General features: G+C 43.8%; 1 protein-coding gene and 1 long non-coding RNA gene across 3 annotated transcripts in view; one reads left to right on the top strand and one right to left on the bottom strand.

Annotated features, from left to right (window-relative positions):
* Positions 1-8763: 8763 nt before the first annotated feature.
* Positions 8764-14510, bottom strand: LOC105725029 (uncharacterized). Its single transcript, XR_001109187.3, has 2 exons — positions 11894-14510; positions 8764-9984 (listed from the first exon to the last, which is right to left on the bottom strand). It is a non-coding gene; the product is annotated as an uncharacterized LOC105725029 (long non-coding RNA).
* A 1092-nt stretch (positions 14511-15602) lies between these two features.
* CD80 (CD80 molecule) overlaps positions 15603-20959 on the top strand; it is a 30414-nt gene continuing 25057 nt past the window's right edge. For both annotated transcript variants that reach the window (XM_012463948.3, XM_064374660.1), the window contains exons 1-2: positions 15603-15755; positions 17077-17375. In XM_012463948.3, coding sequence (XP_012319371.2) covers positions 17276-17375 — 100 coding nt within the window. In that variant the 5' untranslated portion in view covers positions 15603-15755; positions 17077-17275. The remainder of the gene's footprint in view (positions 15756-17076; positions 17376-20959) is intronic.

Here is a 20959-nt window from a genome sequence, read left to right as displayed (position 1 = left end):
TGGCGGCACCGGAAAGCCGGCTGTCACCTGGCTGTGGTCAGTGCCTCCCGTGTGGCCTCGGCTGATGCCTTCGCCCGTGCTCAGGTCCGGCTTTGCAGGGCTGTGGTGGACCGGGGTGTGCCCAGAGGCTTGGAAGAGGATACTGAGTGTGCCGCCCTTGCCAGAGTTCAGGGCCCTCACGCATAAAGTGGGATAATAATATCTGCCTCTTAGAATGGTTAAGGATTCAGTTAGTTAATTTTAGCTCGTCATTTATTTGGCAGCAGCACAGAATTCTTTTATCCTGATCGTAAATAAAAGCAAAGAAAAACGAAGAGTATTTTTGTCTAAATACATCTATCATGTCACTTTTGAAGCAAATCAGAATCACCATATGCAGGTATTCTGTATACTTCTCCAAAACTTTAAATTTGTTATGTCTGTTGCCTTGCTGTATGTAATGACTAACCTTGATCTGAGAGCTTTATAAAAAATTGATCTATAATTCGTATATAATGAAGTATCCTTACACCATGATCAAGATATGGAATATTTCCATTACTTCAAAACGTTCTCTTGTGGCCTTCCCAGTGAATCTCAATCTCCATCGCCAACTCTAGCCTAAGTGACTTTTGAGTGTTTACAAAAATCAAGTTCACCAGTAAGGGAGGCAGAGATCACCTCCCACCCCGCACTCCCCCAACACACACACACTCTTCAGCTCTTAGTGGGCTAATCAGCTGGATCTAGAAGCCAAATTGACACTAGGCAGATTAACAAGAGAAAAGTATACACATTATTAATTTTACATGTACATGGGGATGTTAAGAGAGTGAAGTCCAGAGAAAATGGCCAAAGCAAGATGCTTGTATACTTTTTAGAAAAAGTGATAAATTTAAGAAGAAATGACAGGACAAAGAAAATCTGGCTAGGGCGGTAAAAATTTCTAGGGAAACACATAGGAGATATATGGGGGGTGGGATATAAAACAGGTGGAAGATAAGGGTTACTTTGCAAGAATGTTTATTCCATTCCAATGCCATCTCCAGTTCCAAATCTCTGGTGATAAAGGCTATTTTCTTGCCCTGGCATGGAGAGCATACCTCTTGTAGAGGAATCTTTATTGCTAGCTGCATGCAGGAAGAGACAGTTCAGCTCCTGTTAGGGAACCAGGCTCATTTGCCTTCACACAATATACCAATCACTAGGCCCACGAGTTTTGCACTAGAGAAAGGGTTATTCACAAGGCAGCCCAGCCAGGAGACTGGAGAACAACAGTCCTCAAATCTGCCTTTCCAAAAATGGAATTTTGGAACCTGAATTATGAACTGTGAATGATTTCTATTTTGTCTATGTTTTCTAACATTTTATTATGCACATAATATATAAAAATTCTTACTGTAAAAATTAGGTTTCCCTTTACCTCTCTTCCTATTCCCTGACAACTCTCCCATCCCCCTCCTCAGAGATAACTGTAATCATTAACAATTGATGTATATCCTCCTAGCCATTTTACACACATACATGTGCATTTGCATATGTACACACACAGAGCTTTTTTCACAAACATAAATAAGGCTATATATATTCATCTTTTTAAATCTTTTTAATTTTTTGTTTGCTTGCTTGTTTGTTTTGAGATGGAGTCTTGCTCTCTACCCACTCTGGAGTGCAGTGGTGCAATCTCGGCCTCCAGGGTTCAAGTGATTATCCTGCCCCAGCTTCCTAAGTAGCTGGGACTGCAGGCCTGCACCACCAAGCCTGGCTAATTTTTGTATTTTTAACAGAGACAGGGTTTTGCTATCTTGACCAGGCTGGTCTTGAACTTCTGACCTCAGGTGATCCACCCACCTTGGCCTCACAATATGCTGAGAATACAAGCATGAGCCACCGCACCCAGCCTAAAATTTTATTTTATTTTTTTCAGTTAAGTGTCTCTAAGCTCTTCCCATGTGAGCATGTCTATGTCTACCTCATGGTTTTAAGCAGCTCCGTAGTTTTTCCATAAATAGTTATGTCACAATTTAGGGGAAGGAAACGAATACTCCTCTGTAGATGGATATTGAGGATATTTCCAATTTTCTGCCAGTGGGAAGACTTTTATGCAGAATATCCAGAAACATTTATATTTGTAAATGTGTGTGGGTATTTCTTTTAGGAGAAATTCCTAGTAGGTTTCCCAACATTTTGACAATTACACATTACTTTTATCATAAAAAAAAGTTACTGTACTTATCTTCAAACTCATCAAGTTGTATGCTCTAAATATGTACAGCTTTTTGTATGTCAGTCATATCTCAATAAAGTGATTTAAGAAAACATATAAACACCATTTTTTTGTAATTTAAAATATATGTTAGAAGCCTAAAAATGAGATGACTTGGGTGTTCTAGAAGAGCAGGGGCTGCTAGGGCCTAGCATATACTTACACAGCAGGTGTTCAACGTCTGAAGAATGTATAAAGATCATTCTTGTAAGTGACAAATCTGTTAAGAACAGCGCCATTGTTCCTACCTTATAGATGAAGTGTCTGAAGTATCTTAGAGATCAGATCCGACTCCTACAAGTTTGTTTCTCAACAAGAGCCTCAACATAGCAATTGATTGTGTATCAGCGAGTAATGAAGATGCCTATGATGTGTCTTCCTTTATTTTATGTGCATGTTTTTTGAACAGAAATTGAATCATTTTGTATATGCAAATTTATATCCTTTAAATAAAACTAGTTAGTTTCACATTATAAGCATGTCTCTCTCATTTGCAATAGTATTATGACCGTAATTGATTCCAAATATTCAGATAAGGTCATGCTTTTAGAATAAACTCCCTTTTAGTTTGATACAAAAAAGACCCTCGTGGTTAGTTCCTCTCCTACCACACTGTGACTAAAACTCCTTCAACAGAAGGCAAACAGGAGCACAGAATCAAAAAACAGGAATTAACTCTTTGCCACTTTTTGGGCCTGAATATGTGATTATACATACATGACTCCCTAGTTAAAATAATGAGAGGAAGAAAAAATGGAAAGAAAAGGGAGTTTCCTGTTAACTAGGAAATGGTTAATAGGCAGGGCCTCTTGGACTTACTAGCAGACACAAAATAGCAGAAAAGTTTAAAGAAAAACATACCACAGGATAAGACCTCTATATATATTTGTTAAAATGAATTTAAATGGGGGAAAAAGAAAGCTAGTACAGGAGAAATAGGAAACCAAAAGTAGCTGCTCACATATCCCGCGTCATCAGTTCAATTCCAGAAGATTTAGTGAGCATCTGTGATGGTTAATTTTGTCAACTTGGCTAGGCCACAGTACCCAGATATTTGGTCAAACATTGTTCTAGATGTTTCTGTGCAGGTATATTTTAAGATGAAATTCCCATCTAAATCAGTAGACTTTGAGTAAAGGAGATTACTCTCCCTAATGTGGGTGAGCTCATTCCAATCAGTTGAAGGCCTTAATAGAAAAAAGACTCACCTCCGCTAAGGAAGAGGCAATTCTGTCAGCAGACAGCCTTTAGATTCAAGTTGCTACTCTTCCCTGGGTCTTCAGCCTGCTGGCCCTGCAGATTTCGAACCTGCCAGCCTCCACAATTCCATAAGCCAATTCCTTAAAATAAACTCTCTCTCTCTCTGCGTGTGTGTGTGCGCGCGCGCGCGTGTGTGTGTGTGTCCCCATCCTATTGGTTCTGTTTCTCAGAAGAACCTTGACTAATATGGCATCTGAAATGTGCCAGCCAGCCGGGCGTGGTGGCTCACACCTGTAATCCCAGCACCTTGGGAGGCTAAGGCGGGCAGATCAACTGAGGTCAGGAGTTGAAGACCAGCCTGGCCAACATAGTGAAGCCCCATCTCTACTAAAAATACAAAAATTAGCTGGGTGTAGTGGTGGCCACCTGTAATCCCAGCTACTTGGGAGGCTGAGGCAGGAGAATTGCTTGAATCCAGGAGGCAGAGGTAGCAGTGAGCCAAAATCACACCACTGCACTCCAGCCTGGGTGACAAGAGCAAAACTCCGACTCAAAAGAATAAATAAAAATAAATAAATAAAATGTGCCAGCCAAGCACATGCTTGGTGCTTCTTGCAGCTACAGAGGTAGGGCAAAAATCACATGAGGAGAGGAGATGCTGTAGAGTATAATGGCACGTGGAAATATGGAAAGGGAGAATGTTCAAGGTACATGATTGGCAACTCTGGGAGAGTTAATGCTATCAGCTCAGTCAGGGTGTTTAGAGCCGGCATCCAGAAGATCAGCTCATCAAGGAAAACATGCTCAGAGTCCACCCCTGATTCCAACCAACCACATGGCTGCTGCCCCTTCCTTTTGCAGTTTTGACACAACTAACTATCATTTTGTCCTGATAAGAGACCACCAATCACAGATTGGTTCTGGCCAATCTACAGAGGATGTGAGTGAGGGGTTTTGTGTCCTCTGCTTCACCTTTTAACATCAGAGGGCTGAGAACTCCACCCTCAGATCATGCTAATGCTGCCATTTTTGTGTGTGTGTGTGTGTGTGCAAGGGACCCTTGAAGGGGTGTGAAACTCTATTGCACATGCACATGTTTATCCTTTCATAAATAATCATAACTCCTCCTATCGCTTATTAAATATGTGTATTTCTGTAATCCCAGCTACTTGGGAGGCTGAAGCACAAGAATAGTTTGAACTTGGGAGGTGGAGGTTGCAGTGAGCTGAGATTGTGCCACTGCATTCCAGCCTGGGTGACAGAGTGAGACCCTGTCTCAATAAACAAATAAATAAATATGTGTATTTGGCCACCCTGCTCAGCATATATTCCTATTCCCTTTGCCTTTCCCTCAAAGTGCCTCTTTTTGGCTTCTGGCTGGAAGGCTACACTTCTCAAACTGAAAATGACCACCTGCCATCTGTAGCCCTTTATGCAAAATAAATCTTCAGTTGACAATAGTTTTCTTTTTTTTTTTTTTTGAGACGGAGTCTGGCTTTGTCACCCAGGCTGGAGTGCAGTGGCATGATCCTGGCTCACCACAACCTCCTGCTCCCAGGTTCAAGCAATTCTCCTGCCTCAGCCTCCTGAGTAGCTGGGATTACAGGCACCTGCCACCATGCCCGTGAACCACCATGCCCAGCCGACAATAACTCTAGGGAGGAAGCAGAGGCCAGTGAAGACTGTTGAGTTTATAGTTATATAAACTAAAGGTTTCAAAATGGCAGCCAGTTTAGGTACATTTCCTAGTTGTGTCTGGGGCCACTGGAGGAGTCACTCAATTTAAGTTTCACACATGGAGAGAAGTGGGTCTGGAGTCCATGCCCTCTGAACTCCCAGCCAGGAGTTCTTCCATTCCCTCTACTGTCACACTTAGAAAAAAATTGAAATGACATGATAGATTAAACATCTATTTCATTAATATATGAACCTTGGCTGGGTGTGGTGGCTCATACCTGTAATCCTAGCACTTTGGTAGGCCAAGATGGGCAGATCATGAGGTCAGGAGTTCGAGACCACTCTGGCCAACATGGCGAAACCCCATCTCTACTAAAAATACAAAAATTAGCCGGGTGTGGTGGTACACACCTATAATCCTAGCTACTCAGGAGACTGAGGCAAGATAGTTGCTTGAACCTGGGATGCAGAGATTGCAGTGAGAAAAAAAAAAAGAAAGAAACTCCTGAGCCTGTTTTTTTTTTTTTTTTAAATATTTGCTGGGCTCAGTGGCTCATGCCTACAAACCCAGTATGTTGGGAGGCAGACATAGGGAAGATCACTTGAGCCCAGGAGTTCAAGACCAGCCTGTGCAATAAAGTGAGACCATGTCTTCACAAAAAAAATAAATAAATAAAATTATCCAAGTGTGGTGGTGCACACCTGTAGTCCCAGCTACTGGGGAGGCTGGGGCAGGAGGACTGCTTGCGCCTGAGAGTTCAAGGTTACAATGAGCTAGGGTCACACAACTGCACAGCAGCTTGGTGACAGAGTGAGACCTTGTCTCTAAATAAATAAATAAATATTCTATATCCCGTCACCAAAGAGGCTTAAGCCTCTTTTTTTTTTTTTGAAATGGAGTCTTGCTCTGTCGCCAGGCTGGAGTGCAATGGTGCCATCTTGGCTCACTGCAACCTCTGCCTCCTGGGTTTAAGCAATTCTCCTGCCTCAGCCTCCTGAGTAGCTGGGACTACAGATACCTGCCACCACAACCAACTAATTTTTTTGTGTTTTTAGTAAAGATGGAGTTTTATTATGTTAGCCAGGATAGTCTCCATCTCCTGACCTCGTGATCCGCCTGCCTTGGCCTCCCAAAGTGCTAGGATTACAGGCGTGAGCCACCGCACCCAGCCAAGCCTCTTCGTGATGACAGTCTAAAAGTTGTATTTAAAGAAAAATCTAAGGGCCGGGCGCGGTGGCTCAAGCCTGTAATCCCAGCACTTTGGGAGGCCGAGGCGGGTGGATCACGAGGTCAAGAGATCAAGACCATCCTGGTCAACATGGTGAAACCCCGTCTCTACTAATACAAAAAATTAGCTGGGCACGGTGGCGCGTGCCTGTAATCCCAGCTACTCAGGAGGCTGAGGCAGGAGAATTGCCTGAACCCAGGAGGCGGAGATTGCGGTGAGCCGAGATCGCGCCATTGCGCTCCAGCCTGGGTATCAAGAGCGAAACTCCGTCTCAAAAAAAAAAAAAAAAAAAAAATAAAGAAAAATCTAAGATATGCACTGTAACTCTAACAACTAGGCAGTAATCAAATATAGCAAGAAGTGGAGATGGGAGACTGGAGAGGAGCAAAAGAGATAAGAGGATACAAACTGGTGTTTTAAAAACCTAGGAGTAGCTTCTACCCTTCCCTTCGGAGCAGAAAGAGACCCGAGGGAAATCCACAAATCCATGTGGCTGTCAGTCGCTCCTCCCCACAATGCAGTAGGCTGCTCTTGTAGGTCAGGACTTCCCAGCCTTTGCTCTGGAGATCCACCAGTAGTTTTTAAATCTTCTTTGGTGCATTTCCTAGCAGATGACGTCTATTGTTCCCTTTCTCCTGGTTTTGCTGGGATTTCCCACAGGAAGAGAAGCTCAGTGGCCAGCTAAGTCCCAAGTTCCGCTTCCAGGGTTTGCAATGAAACATCAATGCTCCTGCCCACGGTCCCATGCTAAGGGGACTTCACTGCCTGCTAAACTCTCAGTAGGTGAAAATACAGCTTCCAGGAAATAAAAAGTGACTGCTCCTTAAACCAAAAGTTTGGGAGCCTTACTGAAGTTTTCTTTCCTTCATGCAGTCTCTACCCCACTATCCCTCCACTGGGGTCAACCTGGGCAAACATACATGAATCTACTCTCATTTCTATTTCTAGAAGAATCCTTGAGGCAAGGGGTAAAGTAAAATCTAGTCAGGGGACATTTCGTTGCTCTTGTTTCTCCAGCTAGCTCCTTCTCCCTCTGATGAGGTAACAGTCCCTCATCCCTTGGTCTCTGGCATTCATTCCTAAAATTACTCTCTGGAGGGAACTCCTGAAATTTAGGGTGGGGCATCTAAACAAAGCACACCAAAAGGTTTCAAAATGGCAGCCAGTTTAGGCACATTTCCTAGTTGTGTCTGGGGCCACTGGAGGAGTCACTCAACTTGTACTAGCAGCCACTGGAGAAATCAGTTCAAGGCTCAGGAGAGATTCAACCTGAGAGTGCTATTAAGGATCTTCACTCCATAAAATCCTGTTCTTCATTATGTGGTGCTTGTATAAATCAGGCCCTTCTGCAGAGCCTTCAAGTGGTCAAATTCTTTCTAGTATTCAAATAATAGCTAAATATCCACGCAAGGTGAAATTTTTCGTTTTGGGTTTTTTGTTTTTGTTTTTGTTTTGAGACAAAGTCTCGCTCTGTCACCCAGGCTGGAGCACAATGGTGCGATCTCAGCTCACTGCAACCTCCACCTCCCAGGTTCAAGTGATTCTCATGCCTCAGCCTCCTGAAGAGCTGGGATTACAGGTGCCCGCCACCATACCTAGCTAATTTTTGTATAGTAGAGACAGGGTTCCACCATGTTGGCCAGGCCAGGCTAGAACACCTGACCTCAAGCGATCAACTCTCCTTGGCCTTCCAAAGTGCTAGGATTACAGGCATGAGCCACAGCACCTGACTGCAGGTTAAGTTTTAAATGCTGACCCTTCTAGAAAGAGTTAGTGAAGGGGAACTTCCCCTTTACATTCAAGCCTTGCAATTTCTCTTTAATTTTAGGAACAGAATCAAATTCCTTTTCCGAAACCTGGAAACCATGACCTTTTACGTTGTAAACCGACGTAATATAAAACAAATGGCAACTGTCTGATTCACTTTTCAGAAAAATACACAAAAAGGAAGAAGTAGGGGGTAGAGCGGGGGAGGAGGGAGGGAGGAGGAACAGACTGTTTCCATGACCCTTCAATTCTAATCATTCAAGCCACGGTGACCCACTTTGAAAGCACAGATTATCTCTGGCTTCTCCTATTGCCTGGTCCTTGGTTTCTGACTATTTCTTAGGGGACAGAGAAAATGAAATAGAAAACTGAAGAGGGTGACGTCTGTAAATTCAGTAGTGGTTCTGGTGGACAGTGTGGCAGGGCAGGGGAGCGGCAGCCGGGGTAGTGACATTTAATGCCCCAGATCCTAGAATGGTGGACCGGTCGGGATTCTACCATAGTCCCTTACTCTCAAGTGGAGAAGCCTCTGTTTTCCCAGCACAGGGTTTGTCTCAAAGCATCAGGCAATAAAACTTTGCAACCTTCTTTGAAAGTCGCCTTTTCCAGTTTCAACACACAAAAAATTCTTCCTTAAACACAATCAAAATTTCTGCTATTTATATTTAGATTATTTTCTCCAGTTTGGTCACTTACAGAAGTAGAGGGCGTTTATGTCCATGACTAGCTCAAAACAAAGAAACAGGCACACCTCAAAGCCAGGGAGGATCATTACCAGATGCCTCAAAATAACTTGGCCAGTCTAAAACATCTCGGCTCCCCAGTCCTCTGTGCTCTGAGCAGCCTGGTTTAGCATTGTTATTGTTCGTTACTTTCCGCTGGATCCTCTCCATTTTCTACATATAGTTTGAAACTGGATGTACTATTTCAATAAGGATCTGGGTTCATGTAGAAAGAATCCACAAACGTAACTCCTGGCCATGGTATGTCATATTGCCACTCATATCTCACAATATTTTGTTGGCATTTTCGCCACACTGCAGACTTAAATTCGGCTAGCTGCCCTGCTCTTTTTCTGCTATTGTTTCTTTTTCTTAGGATCGGTCTACGTTGTCCTTATCTCTCCTGGTCAAGCCATTTTGCTTCTCCAGTGATCAGCACATAGAAACTAAATAAATTCCAGGGGGTGGGGGCAGGAAGGGATTGGATTGGTGCCAAATGAGTGGTACAGACCTAGGACCTCACTGCCGAGACTGCAGCCGCATCTCAAAATGAACTTCTAAATTCCACAGAAGGGTCATGTTAGAACATAAAAAAACTCCCCTGAAAATTTTTGTCTATGCAGTAACAGGTTTGTTTCCTCGGCAACAATGAGCCCACTGGGGGAAAGGGATTTTCCCAGCAGCCAGGCTGTCCCAGCACAGTGCGCCCTGAGTAGGCACATGCAAATAGCAGCACTTACAGGAATTCTCAGGCCAGCCCAGCCCTCCCTGCGGATGCTGGAAGGTAGAGTAGGAAGGTTGAGCTCAGGCCAGCTTTCTCAGCATTAGAGGTGAAGCAGCTCTGAGGTCAAGAGTGGAAAGATGGAAACTTCGTTTCCACAGAGATCATCCTGCTCAGGGGTAAAGCAAAGGGCCAGGCTTCCCCTACAGTGTCGCATCAGATCCTGCACCACGTGTGCTCCCTGAGTGATAAAGCTGCATCTCCCTCTTGTCATCTCTTTCTGTCGGGTCCTCTACAGTCTGTTTTTGTCTTTTCATTTCATTTATGGTGTCTGTCGTTGTACAGATATTTTTAATTTTTATGAACTCAAATCTGTGTATCTTTTCTTTCTTCGTGGCTTCCAAGTTTTGTGTCTTGCTCACCCTAGAATTATAAAAATAAACTTTCATAAATTTATCCTTTTAATTTTTCACATAAAAAATTTTTAGTTTTACTTCAAAAATTTTTTTTTCCACCACCCTTCATATGAAAAATTTTAAAAGAATTCCTTTCACCTTTATTACAGTAAAACCAAGGATGGATTAAAAAGTAAGTGGCAATGAAGAATTTACTGGAGGTGCAGTAATTCCTGCTCTATTATTTTCCAACCCTGGGCCTGCTCCTCAGAACTCAGAACAAACTCATTTAAAGTCTTTCTTTTTTTTTTTTTTTTTTTTTTTTTTGAGATAGAGTCTTGTTCTGTCACCCAGGCTGGAGTGCAGTGGTGTGATCTCAGCTCACTGCAACCTCCGCTTCCCAAGTTTAAGCAATTCTCATGTCTCCACCTTTGGAGTAGATGGGATTACAGGTGTGTACCACCACGCCCAGCTAATTTTTTCGTATTATTTTGTAGAGACGGAGTTTCACCACGTTGGAAAGGCTGGCCTTGAACTCCTGGCCTCAAGTGATCCGCCTGCCTTGGACCCCCAAAGTGCTGGGATTACAGGCAGGAGCCACTGCGCCCAGCCTCCTTTTAAATCTTTCACTTGCTTTTGTTTTGTTTTATTTTCCAGCAATATAGGTACTTGGGCTTGGCTTCCTTTGCCCTTCTTCATCCACCACCTCCAGTGTCCAGAAATTTACTTTAGAAATCTGTGGTCCACATGTCATGTTCCTAGGGATTAAACTGTTCCATTAGTGCATAATCCTGAAAGAAAAGCCTTCTGAATTTTACAATCAGAATGCGGGAAATGCTGTAAAATGCCTGCCTGATGTTCCTGTCTTCCAGACTCTTTGATTAAGTGACATCAAGATGCTAATGGCAAAGTTGTTTAACGTGTGTTTCTCCAAAGCTGGTTAGGATTTCACTGGGATTCTTAAAATTTGAGGGTGTCCGTAACTGTCAAAATTTTTATTCATATACTCCCTCATGAAATTTCTAAAACTCAGCTGGGCTCGGTGGCTCACGCCTGTAGTCCCAACACTTTGGGAGGCCGAGGCAGGTGGAACATGAGGTCAGGAGTTCAAGACCAGCCTGGCCAACATGGTGAAACACCATCTCTGCTAAAAATACAAAATTAGCCTGGTTGCAGGTGCGGTGGATCACACCTGTAATCCCAGCACTTTAGGAGGCCAAGGCAGGCAGATTACGAGGTCATGAGTTCGAGATCAACCTGACCAACATGATGAAACCCCGTCTCTACTAAAAATACAAAATTTAGCTGGGCACGGTGGCATAGTAATTCCAGCTACTCAGGAGGCTGAGGCAGAAGAATCGCTTGAACCCCAGAGGTGGAGGTTGCAGTGAGCCGAGATTATGCCACTACACTCCAGCCCGGGTGACAGAGTGAGACACCATCTCAAAACAAAGAACAACAAACAGAAAAACAAAATACAAAAATTAGCTGGGCATGGTGGCACACTCCTGTAATCCAAGCTACCAGGAGGCTGAGGCAGAAGAATCGTTAGAACCCAGGAGGGTTCTACACTCCAGCCCGGGTGACAGAGTGAGACGCCATCTCAAAACAAAGAACAACAAACAGAAAAACAAAATACAAAAATTAGCTGGGCATGGTGGCACACTCCTGTAATCCAAGCTACCAGGAGGCTGAGGCAGAAGAATCGTTAGAACCCAGACTCTGTCTCAAAAAAAAAAAAGAAAGAAGTTTCTAAAACTGTATTTCTTTGCTCATTTTAGGTTGAATCTGTAACTCTGTATTACTTTAAATACTTGGAAAAAATATCACTTCCAGTGCATTGTAATAATGTATCAAGTAGAAGTGACAAAAATCAGTGAAAACATTTCTTCTAAGATCTGAATAAACGTTCAAGAAAATAGAAAGCAGGAACTTACCTCTAATCTAAGTTTCCTTTACTTGAAAATGTAATGTTGATCTACCAAAGGTAAGGCAGAAATTGTCTCATCCATATTCCCTGCAATTATTCAAAATGTGCATCTGCGATCAGAACAAGACACAGGTGAAGGAGGGTGCTCACCAGGCCCCTTCTGCCAAAACAGAGGGTGACAGTGCAGTGGAGTCCTTTCATAGCAAGTCCTGCCTGCATGATTTCCAAAGCCTGAGTATTCCAAATCTAAGGTAAACAGGGAAGTATCCACTAAGCCCTGACACAAACTTGTTGCTAAGATGAAGGAAGCCGCTGCTGCAGTCAGTATTTCTCACCTACACGCTTATCTGTCTTTCTGGCTGGCGTGGGAAGGATGGCATCACTGATGACACATAGGAAGTAGAAGAAGCAAGTTTATTAAATAAAAGCTTCCATCACTCCTGCCACCCCACTACAATACATCTATTTCTTTTTTCTTTTCTTTTTTTTGAGACAGAGTCTTGCTCTGTCGTCTAGGCTGGAGTGCAATGGCCTGATCTTGGCTCACCGCATCCTCCGCCTCCCAGGTTCAAGCGATTCTCATGCTTCAGCCTCCTGATTGACTGGGATTAAAGGCTCTGGCCACCTCTCCCGGCTAATTTTTGTATTTTTAGTAGAGACGAGGTTTTGCCATGTTGGCCAGGCTGGTCTTGAACTCTTGACCTTGGGTGATCCACCTAGCCTGGCCTCCCAAAGTGCTGGGATTACAGGTGTGAGCCACTCACCCAGGGATACACCTATTTCTAACGCCATGTTTCTACTTAATAGTAATATATACAAGACTTTGGAGGGACACAAGGCCCTATCTTGGGCTTATATTGTCTCAATTTAAGGAAGCCACATTGATTAAAACATCAATATTTCAAACGGCCCCTTTATTTGACATTCTGAAGTTTTTTTTAACTTTCTAGAATGTTGCATCACCATAAGAGTCAGGTTGCATGAGAGGTAAGCCTTTCTTTTTACATGAGGTGAAGGCTCAGATCATTCTCATTGCAGGTTAATTAGATTTTATGAAAGAATACATAATGAAACTGAAAACCTGAAAATTGATTATCTTAAAACTATTAGTGCCCACATACCCTGTGAAAATTCCCAGTTATGCTCTGGATGCAAGTACCTTAGTTTGAAGAGCCTGCCTCGCCCAAATGAATGCATCCTGTGGCAGGAAGTGTATGCATTGTTGGGTGCAGTAGTAGTGATGCTTTAGAAGTGGACTTATCAGAGTGCATTGTACAAGCTGTCATTCACTCATGCATAAGATCTGTCTCAGATGCTGCTAGCAAATTTTAGAGGCAGCACTAGCTGAGCCTTAGGATATATTCCCTCTAGAGAAGGCCTGTGTTTGCCAGACCACAGGCTGATCAGAGGCTAAGCACAATCATGAAGTAGAAAGCCTTTATTCCTTCCTTCTCTTCCTTTAGGATGATTTTCACTCTCCCAACCCTATGGACACCCAGAAGCCTCTGCTTTCATCCTTCCCAGTCAGCTTTTTATTTAAAGGGATCTCTGTCTTCAATAACACTGAAAAATACAGGAGGGCTAGCAGCTCAAATTGTAATTTTTGCAAGGAAAATTTGTTTTCTAATAGCCTTAAGTCAATATTCAGACACTTCTATACCCTGTTCATAATGTTTGCCATATTCATATACTGTGTCTACTGTCATTTTCTCTTTTCTCTCTAAATGGACTCACCATTCTGCATGTTTAATTTTGAAGAAAAACTATCGTATCTCCACCACACCGAATATCCCTGTTGTCTTAGCCTGCATTCTCCAGAAAGCCAAGCTACAGATAAAGGTTTGAGTGAAGTGATTTATTTGGAAACATGGGTCCAGCAATGCAGGCCCAGGAAGGAGGCACAGCCAGTACAAGGAAGCCTCACAGAGGTGACCACTGTTAGGGGCCACTGGTACTTGATCCCATGGGGACTTTCTAGGGAGCCTCATTCAATGTCTCTCAGAACTCTTCACCTGGGAGGCAAAGGAGGAAGCAGCTATCCACCAGCTTCCAACCTCCTTTGGTCAAGAGCAGCTCCATGGGGATCGACTTCCCTGCATTTCTGGATTGCACATGCTTGAGTGTAGAACTTCCAAAGAATGCCAAGACATCAGAGAATCCCTGGGTGGGGCCAGAATCAGACTGTGGATCCTGCAGGCCCATGCAAGGTATTGTCAGGTTCCACTTGTGCAAACAGGTAGACTGGTCCAGGATGGGTCAGCTGCTCACCCACAGGAGCTCCAGAATCCTACAACAAAGGGGTGCACAGGGGTGGGTGGCAAGCTAGCTGGAAATGGGACTAAATCTTCCTCACCCCTCCTGAGGTGCACTCAACTGTGGCTGGGGTGACCGGAGTTCACTGTCCAGTGTGGCTGCCAGGAGCCCACTCTGAAGATGGCGGGATGCAGAGCTGGGAGTACAGTTGAGGGTGGTCTTATGAGCTGAGCACTCTCCCAGAAGTGTCCCCTACATATGAGGTCGACAGCTCATTTCTGCAGGGACTCAGGAGTAACTCTGGGTGCTAAAACAAAACTTGAGGCCAGCACAGAAACAGCCAGCCCATGAAGCTTGCCTCCCATCACCAAGCAAGGCTAGCGGGCTGCCCCTCCCTCTTCTCGGGCACCTTTCTTCTCTTCCACTAGGCTTGGTACTCTTGGTGTTTTATGTTTGTTAGTTCGTGCATTGGTGGTGAGGGAGGCCGCTGTGTAGTTTGCCTTAGCCACACCCTCTAAAAAGTATCGCAGCACAGTTGACAATAGCAAAGACCTGGAACCAACCCAAATGTCCATCGATGATAGACTGGACAGGGAAAATGTGGCACATATACACCATGGAATATTATGCAGCCACCAAAAACGATGAGTTCATGTCCTTTGTAGGGACATGGATGAACCTGGAAACCATCATTCTCAGCAAACTGACACAAGAACAGAAAATCAAACACCACATGTTCTCACTCATAGGCGGGTGTTGAACAATGAGAACACATGGACACAGGGAGGGGAGCATCACACACTGGGGTCTGTTGGGGGGAAATAGGGGAGGGACAGTGGGGGGTGGGGAGTTGGGGAGAGAGAGCATGGGGAGAAATGCCAGATATAGGTGAAGGGGAGGAAGGCAGCAAATCACACTGCCATGTGTGTACCTATGCAGCAGTCTTGCATGTTCTTCACATGTCCCCCAAAACCTAAAATGCAATAAAAATAAAAATAAAAGGGCAAGGCGTGGTGGCTCACGCCTGTAATCCCAGCACTTTGGGAGGCCGAGGCGGGTGGATCACGAGGTCAGGATATCGAGACCATCCTGGTCAACATGGTGAAACCCCGTCTCTACTAAAAATACAAAAAATTAGCTGGGCATGGTGGCGCGTGCCTGTAATCCCAGCTACTCAGGAGGCTGAGGCAGGAGAATTGCCTGAACCCAGGAGGCGGAGGTTGCGGTGAGCCGAGATCGCGCCATTGCACTCCAGCCTGGGTAACAAGAGCGAAACTCCATCTCAAAAAAATAAATAAATAAAAATAAAAATAAAAATAAAATGTTAAAAAACAAAAACAAAAACAAAAAGTACCCGTTAGAAGACAGTAGCAGAGGGAGCTTCCTCAAACACCCTCCCCAACTCATGGCACTGACGAAGTACTTCTGGGCAAACTCAAATCCTCTGTCAAGTAACAGGAAGTGAGAAGGGGGAAATGTCATCTCTCTGACCGATCATCCAAAGCACAACGGAGTGACTTGTCATTGTTTTATAGACGTGAGAAGAGAACATCTCAGAAGAGAGCCTCTTCCAGGAATCAAAGGATTTAAAGAAAAAGTGAATTTTTCTTCAGCAAGTAAGTACATTCACTGTTATTTTACTATGGGATAACTAGCTGATAGAACTAGTTACCAGCAACCTGACTGCTTTTTAAACAAACATACCACCACTACCACCTCCTGGATCCATGCTTGCCCTCAAAGGAACACTCAGGGTCTCATTCCCACAGGAGGCTGTGGCTTCCTGACACATTTGGAGCATCGTAGTCAGAACTGTGGCCCAGATGGTAGCAAATATTATTTTTGTGGGCCATATTTGAATTTCTCAAACCAGTGAAATTCTAGTGAAAGTGGGAAAATTGCTTGAGCTCGGGAGGTTGAGGCTGTGGTGAGATGTGGTCACGCCACGGCACTCCAGCCTGGGCAACAGAGCAAGGCTCTATCTCAAGAAAAAAAAAATTCTGGCGAATAAGTCTCTTTTAACTAATCCTGCCTAAAATGGATGATGGCTAATAAGACAATATGGCGTGGCTGGAACACTAGCTCCAGGGTGGTCCCCAAAGAGGACACTCATGCATTCTCTGAGCAGCACTGGGCTGAGTCCTGCTAGCAGCCTGAAGAGATGACAGTGGAGCACAGTGTTCATTTTCATTTCTCAGTTTTGATCTATTAATGGAAAATTAATCACTAGCCGCCTCACATGAGAGTACATTGTTTTCTTTTTGAGACAGCGTCTCACTCTGTCGCTCTGTGCCTTGCCCACCTCAGCCTCCCAAAGTGTTAGGATTACAGATGTGAGCCACCATGGCTGGCCCTGGAGTACATAATTTGAGTAATGGTTGCAGAGAAATGAAAATGAACACTGTGCTCCACTGTCATCTCTTCAGGCTGCTAGCAGGACTTTTCTATTGATTGAAATCTCGTACCCCTTTATGATATATTATTTGAACAGAGGGTTTAAAGAATTGAGATACTTTTTTTCCTATGTTAATATGTCAAAAAAGAAGTTGTTTCATAACTTAGGTTCTACCTTGGACAAAATACACCCTTACTGCCTGCTCTGGGCTACATGGTATGTTCAGAAGAGGATTTGAACTTTTGTAGGTTGGCTAACAGATATGGAGGGTCCTTACAGTTCTCTGTGTTTCTAACAAAGTCTTAACCACATCCATTAAGTAGAAAACCCTTTCATGGAAGGGCTGTGGTTGATTCTTGGAACCAGTACAAGGTAGAGTTCTACCACAGAGTTTCAACATGCGTTTTCTCAGGGTCACACCGTGCTTTAGAGGTTGCTTAGGTTAAGATCTCCAACTAATTTTAACAGGCAACTAGGGAGTTTTACAACTGACAGTAGGCACATCTTCCTTCCTGGATGACTTTTATTTGTTCCTTTTTCAGGTTGTGAAACTATATCCACAAACTTTGAAGCCCGGAAACACTATCCAAACTCTCGTCAGTGTGTTTTCTCACTGGAGAATCCTCTACGTGTGGCAATTGGATTGTCATCAGCCCTGTCTGTTTTGTACCTGGAGAGTGCCCTGGTCTCACTTGGCTTCAAATTGTTGGCTTTCACTTTTGACCCCAAGCATCTGAAGCCATGGGCCACACACGGAGGCAGGGAATGCCACCATCCAGGGGTCTATACCTCATGTTCTTTCCTCTCTTGGTGCTGTTTGGTCTTTTTCACATCTGTTCAGGTAAGCAACTTTCAGGAACTTAACTGAGTCAGTTACTACAGGGTTAAGAGAAAGGAGGTGGGGTTCTCTGAGCCGCTCCCTTCTATTACCCTATAAGCTGGAAGGAACCTTCAGGGTGTTTTCAGTACATTTTAAAGATGAGAAAACTGTGTTCCAAAGAGGCTAAAGGACCTGTCTATCCTCACACAGCAAGTTAGAAACCAAGTTAACTCAAGAACCCAGACCTTCAAGGAAGGGTGAGAGAGACTGTATTATTTTTAACAAAATCATACAGCCAGAGATTCAGAATGGTCTCTTCCATGAATAAGAGATGCTCATTTACATTTTGTGATGTGCCAGTACTGGCCTCAGAGTCCAGTCCCAAAGTATGTTTTCATGATAGAAATCAGCGAAGTATTCTGCCTCTAAAATTGAACAATGGTGATCTTTCCAATTTGGAGGCAGGAGAGTAGTTGAGGACAATTCCTCTTAATGACATTAATCTTCTTAATCTTAAATTCCTCTTAATACATTAATCTTATTTGTTCTGCTTTGGATTTTGAGATCTTTTTTCAACATTGGCATTTGACTTTAAGTGGTATCAGATTTAGCACAAAATTATATTTTTAGTTATTTTTATTCTGCTACATAGGTATTACGTATATGTCCTGCAAATAATAATTTGACTTCTAGAGGCTTTTGTTCCTGCTCAGGTGATCTTAAGAGTGCTGGACTTTTGGGACTGTCAAGAAGGGTGAGGCTTGTCTCTACCGGCCGGATGGTACTGACTTTTTTTTTAAGTCAGAAACCAAAAGATCTACTTTTTAGTGAGCAGCATACCTACTGGCTTCCCAAAAATAAAGAAGCAGCTTGGGCTCCAGCATGGTTTGCCAGTCTGCAAAGACCCAACTATTAAGGTTCCTGGCCTTAAAAACTCCTCACTTAAAGTACTGCCTAAAACATCAGAGGTATGAGAGAGAGGTAGAGGGAAGGGAAGAGGAGCTGGGGACACACAGATTACTTGACTGCAATGGTGGTCATTAAAAATTTTCTGTCCAGAGCTATTTTACATTGTTTTAGAACGAAGAGAACCATGGCTTGCATTTCACAATTTACACCTCAGATTTTGTATATATTTCACAGTTATATTACATTTCCAACAGTTACAATTTCCTTCTGGGAAGTTGGGGGAGCACTCCCAAACTAGTCTTCTGGGGAGTACAAAGGAGTTTAAAATATTTAGAAGGAAATATGTACAGGTTTCCCGGAAATTAGGGGGCAGGGAGGAAGAGAGCGAGAAAGAGAAAGAACAATAAAAAAGCAAAAGAAGACATAAAATAAAAATTAAAACCTAGACTTTAGAACTTGTACCAGGAAAATTAGAGTCAGAGGTACATGGAAGGAGATCTTTGAGCTAAAGAAAGATGTTTAGGAAAGCACCTTGTTCTCCAGCTACATCCTGGTTTTACTGCTGCTGTGACTGAGTCAATGAACCACCTACTGTGCGTCAGGTGGGCCATAAAAGTTGAGGCTAGGATTCCTGCCCTCAAAGAGGTTTGCCTATGTTAGTTGGGGAAAGGTAAAGCTAACCCATGTAAAACAAGCAAAGAGCAATGCATTGCTTTTCCTGATTGGGGCTAAGAGCCCAAGATCTGGGAAATGGGGTACCAGGCTGGCCTGCAGCAAGGAAGGTAGGCTTTACAGAGGCAGATGGGTGATGGAGAAAGAATTCTGGTCAGGGCAACAGCTGTTCACTATTTTGTTTAATCATTTATTAATTCAACAAACATGAGCATCCCATGCATGCAAGAGACCATTCTTGGTCCTGGGGACAAGTTGTGAGGAAAATGGCCATGGCTCTTGTGTTTGTGAAATTTGCAATATCATTTGAAAAATGATAACTGGGAAGAGGAAAAGTCATCCAATAATCACTCGAATGTGTGAAGGTGTGGCCAGCAAACAAAGCTAAGTGCTTTGAAGGCAGGGCACAGGCACTGCCAGAGGAAGTGCTGTCTTCCCCTGCCAACAAGGAGGGACAGTGAACTAGAAGAGGAGGAGAGGAGGGAATGGCCCAAGAGCAAGAACCAGGCCCCACAGTGCTTGTGAGCTACGGTCATGAATCCGCATGTTATTCAGGAAGCTGGAAGGGCTTTACAAAGGGGAGTGGTGTAGTCTACCCCAGCTCTGTTCACATTTTAATTACACATACCAATCACCTGGGGGTTTTGCTAAATTGCAGTTTCTAGCACAGGGAATTTTTTTTAGAGAAGTGAATCTATTTTGCAAATACTGTAATGACAGATATAAGTTATGAATTTGTCCCAACCCATAGAATATGCAATATCGGAGCAAACCTTAGTGTGAACTCTGTATCTGGGGCGGTGATGATGTGTTATTGTAGGTTCATCGGTTGTAGCAAGTGTACTGCTCTGGCGCAGGATGTAGATGGTGGGGGAAGCTGTGAATATATTGGGAGGGGGTATATGGAAATCCTCTGTACTTTACACTGTTTTTCTATGAATCTAAAACTGCTCTAAAAAATAAAGTCTATATAGTTTTTTAAATGCTGTTTCTGCTTAGGTGGGTCTGGGATGGTGCCTGAGATTCTGCATTTCTAAGAAGCACCTAGGTGATGCTGATGCAGCTCCACCACACGCTTTGAGTTTCAGTAGTAAATCTCTAAATATAACAACAAAAAGGGTTATTGAAGAACAAAGAGTGGCTTGTAGGGCAGCCGCAGTGACTGTGCAAAACCTACCCGGAGGTTTTTTCAGTAACTGACCATACCTGATGATGTCTTTGATGAAAAGAATTGAGTCAGAGGGAAGTCAATGGATTGGAGAGTGTGTAGCATGTAAAATTAGTGAGGACTGCCCAACAGGAGCATAGGTGTGAGTTGTGCATGGTCTCTGAGAGGTGAGATTGAGTGAATACAGTGGAGCAGGATTATAGAGGGCATTGTTCAGGGCAGGGATTTGCCACAGTAGGCCCCCCTCTCCTGCCTTGGGTCAGGAAGCCACACCCTGGCAGAGGTGCTCTCCGTCTCCCCCTGCCCAGCCACTGATGGCCAAGGGAAGGGACCCCTCTTTCATACACAGGGTGGAACCAGCCAGGGTCCTCTTTCCCTCTAGGTTGGCAGGCACTGTCTGTGGGGGCAGAAACACCTGACTTTGTACTGCAGCAACCGGTGGCAGTAAGGCAGAGGCTCTAACAGCGCTAATCTTAGAGGGGCCAATATGGGCAGCTTTTCCTTCAGAGCCGGAGTCCTTTAAGGGAGGCTCAGGTCTAAGGAGGAGGCAAGAGATGCAGGAAAAGCATTGCCTATAAGTTTATAGTCTGAGAACTCAGAGCTAGGAGAAAAGAGAATACTCCAAAGTGCCACCATTCACAGAACACATCCTCCTCTCCCCGCAACACACTCCGCTATGCTGCTGGCCCAGGGGTCCCATGAGCAGTGATTGTTGCCATCATTACCCTGACAACGTTCTTCAAGTTGCTGGGCATTTTAAGGATATAAATACTATTTAGAAAGAGAAAAAGTAAGGATCAGATGGTACAGAGTACACAAGCGGGGTCTAAATAGGGGGAATAGTCAGGAGCAGCGT

Source organism: Aotus nancymaae, unplaced genomic scaffold (genome assembly GCF_030222135.1).
Source record: "Aotus nancymaae isolate 86718 unplaced genomic scaffold, 86718_ANA_hifiasm-v0.15.2.pri h1tg000011l, whole genome shotgun sequence".
Lineage (NCBI taxonomy): Eukaryota > Metazoa > Chordata > Mammalia > Primates > Aotidae > Aotus > Aotus nancymaae.
Note: the sequence above shows the minus strand (reverse complement) of the source record. Positions and strands in the feature narration are given on the sequence as shown.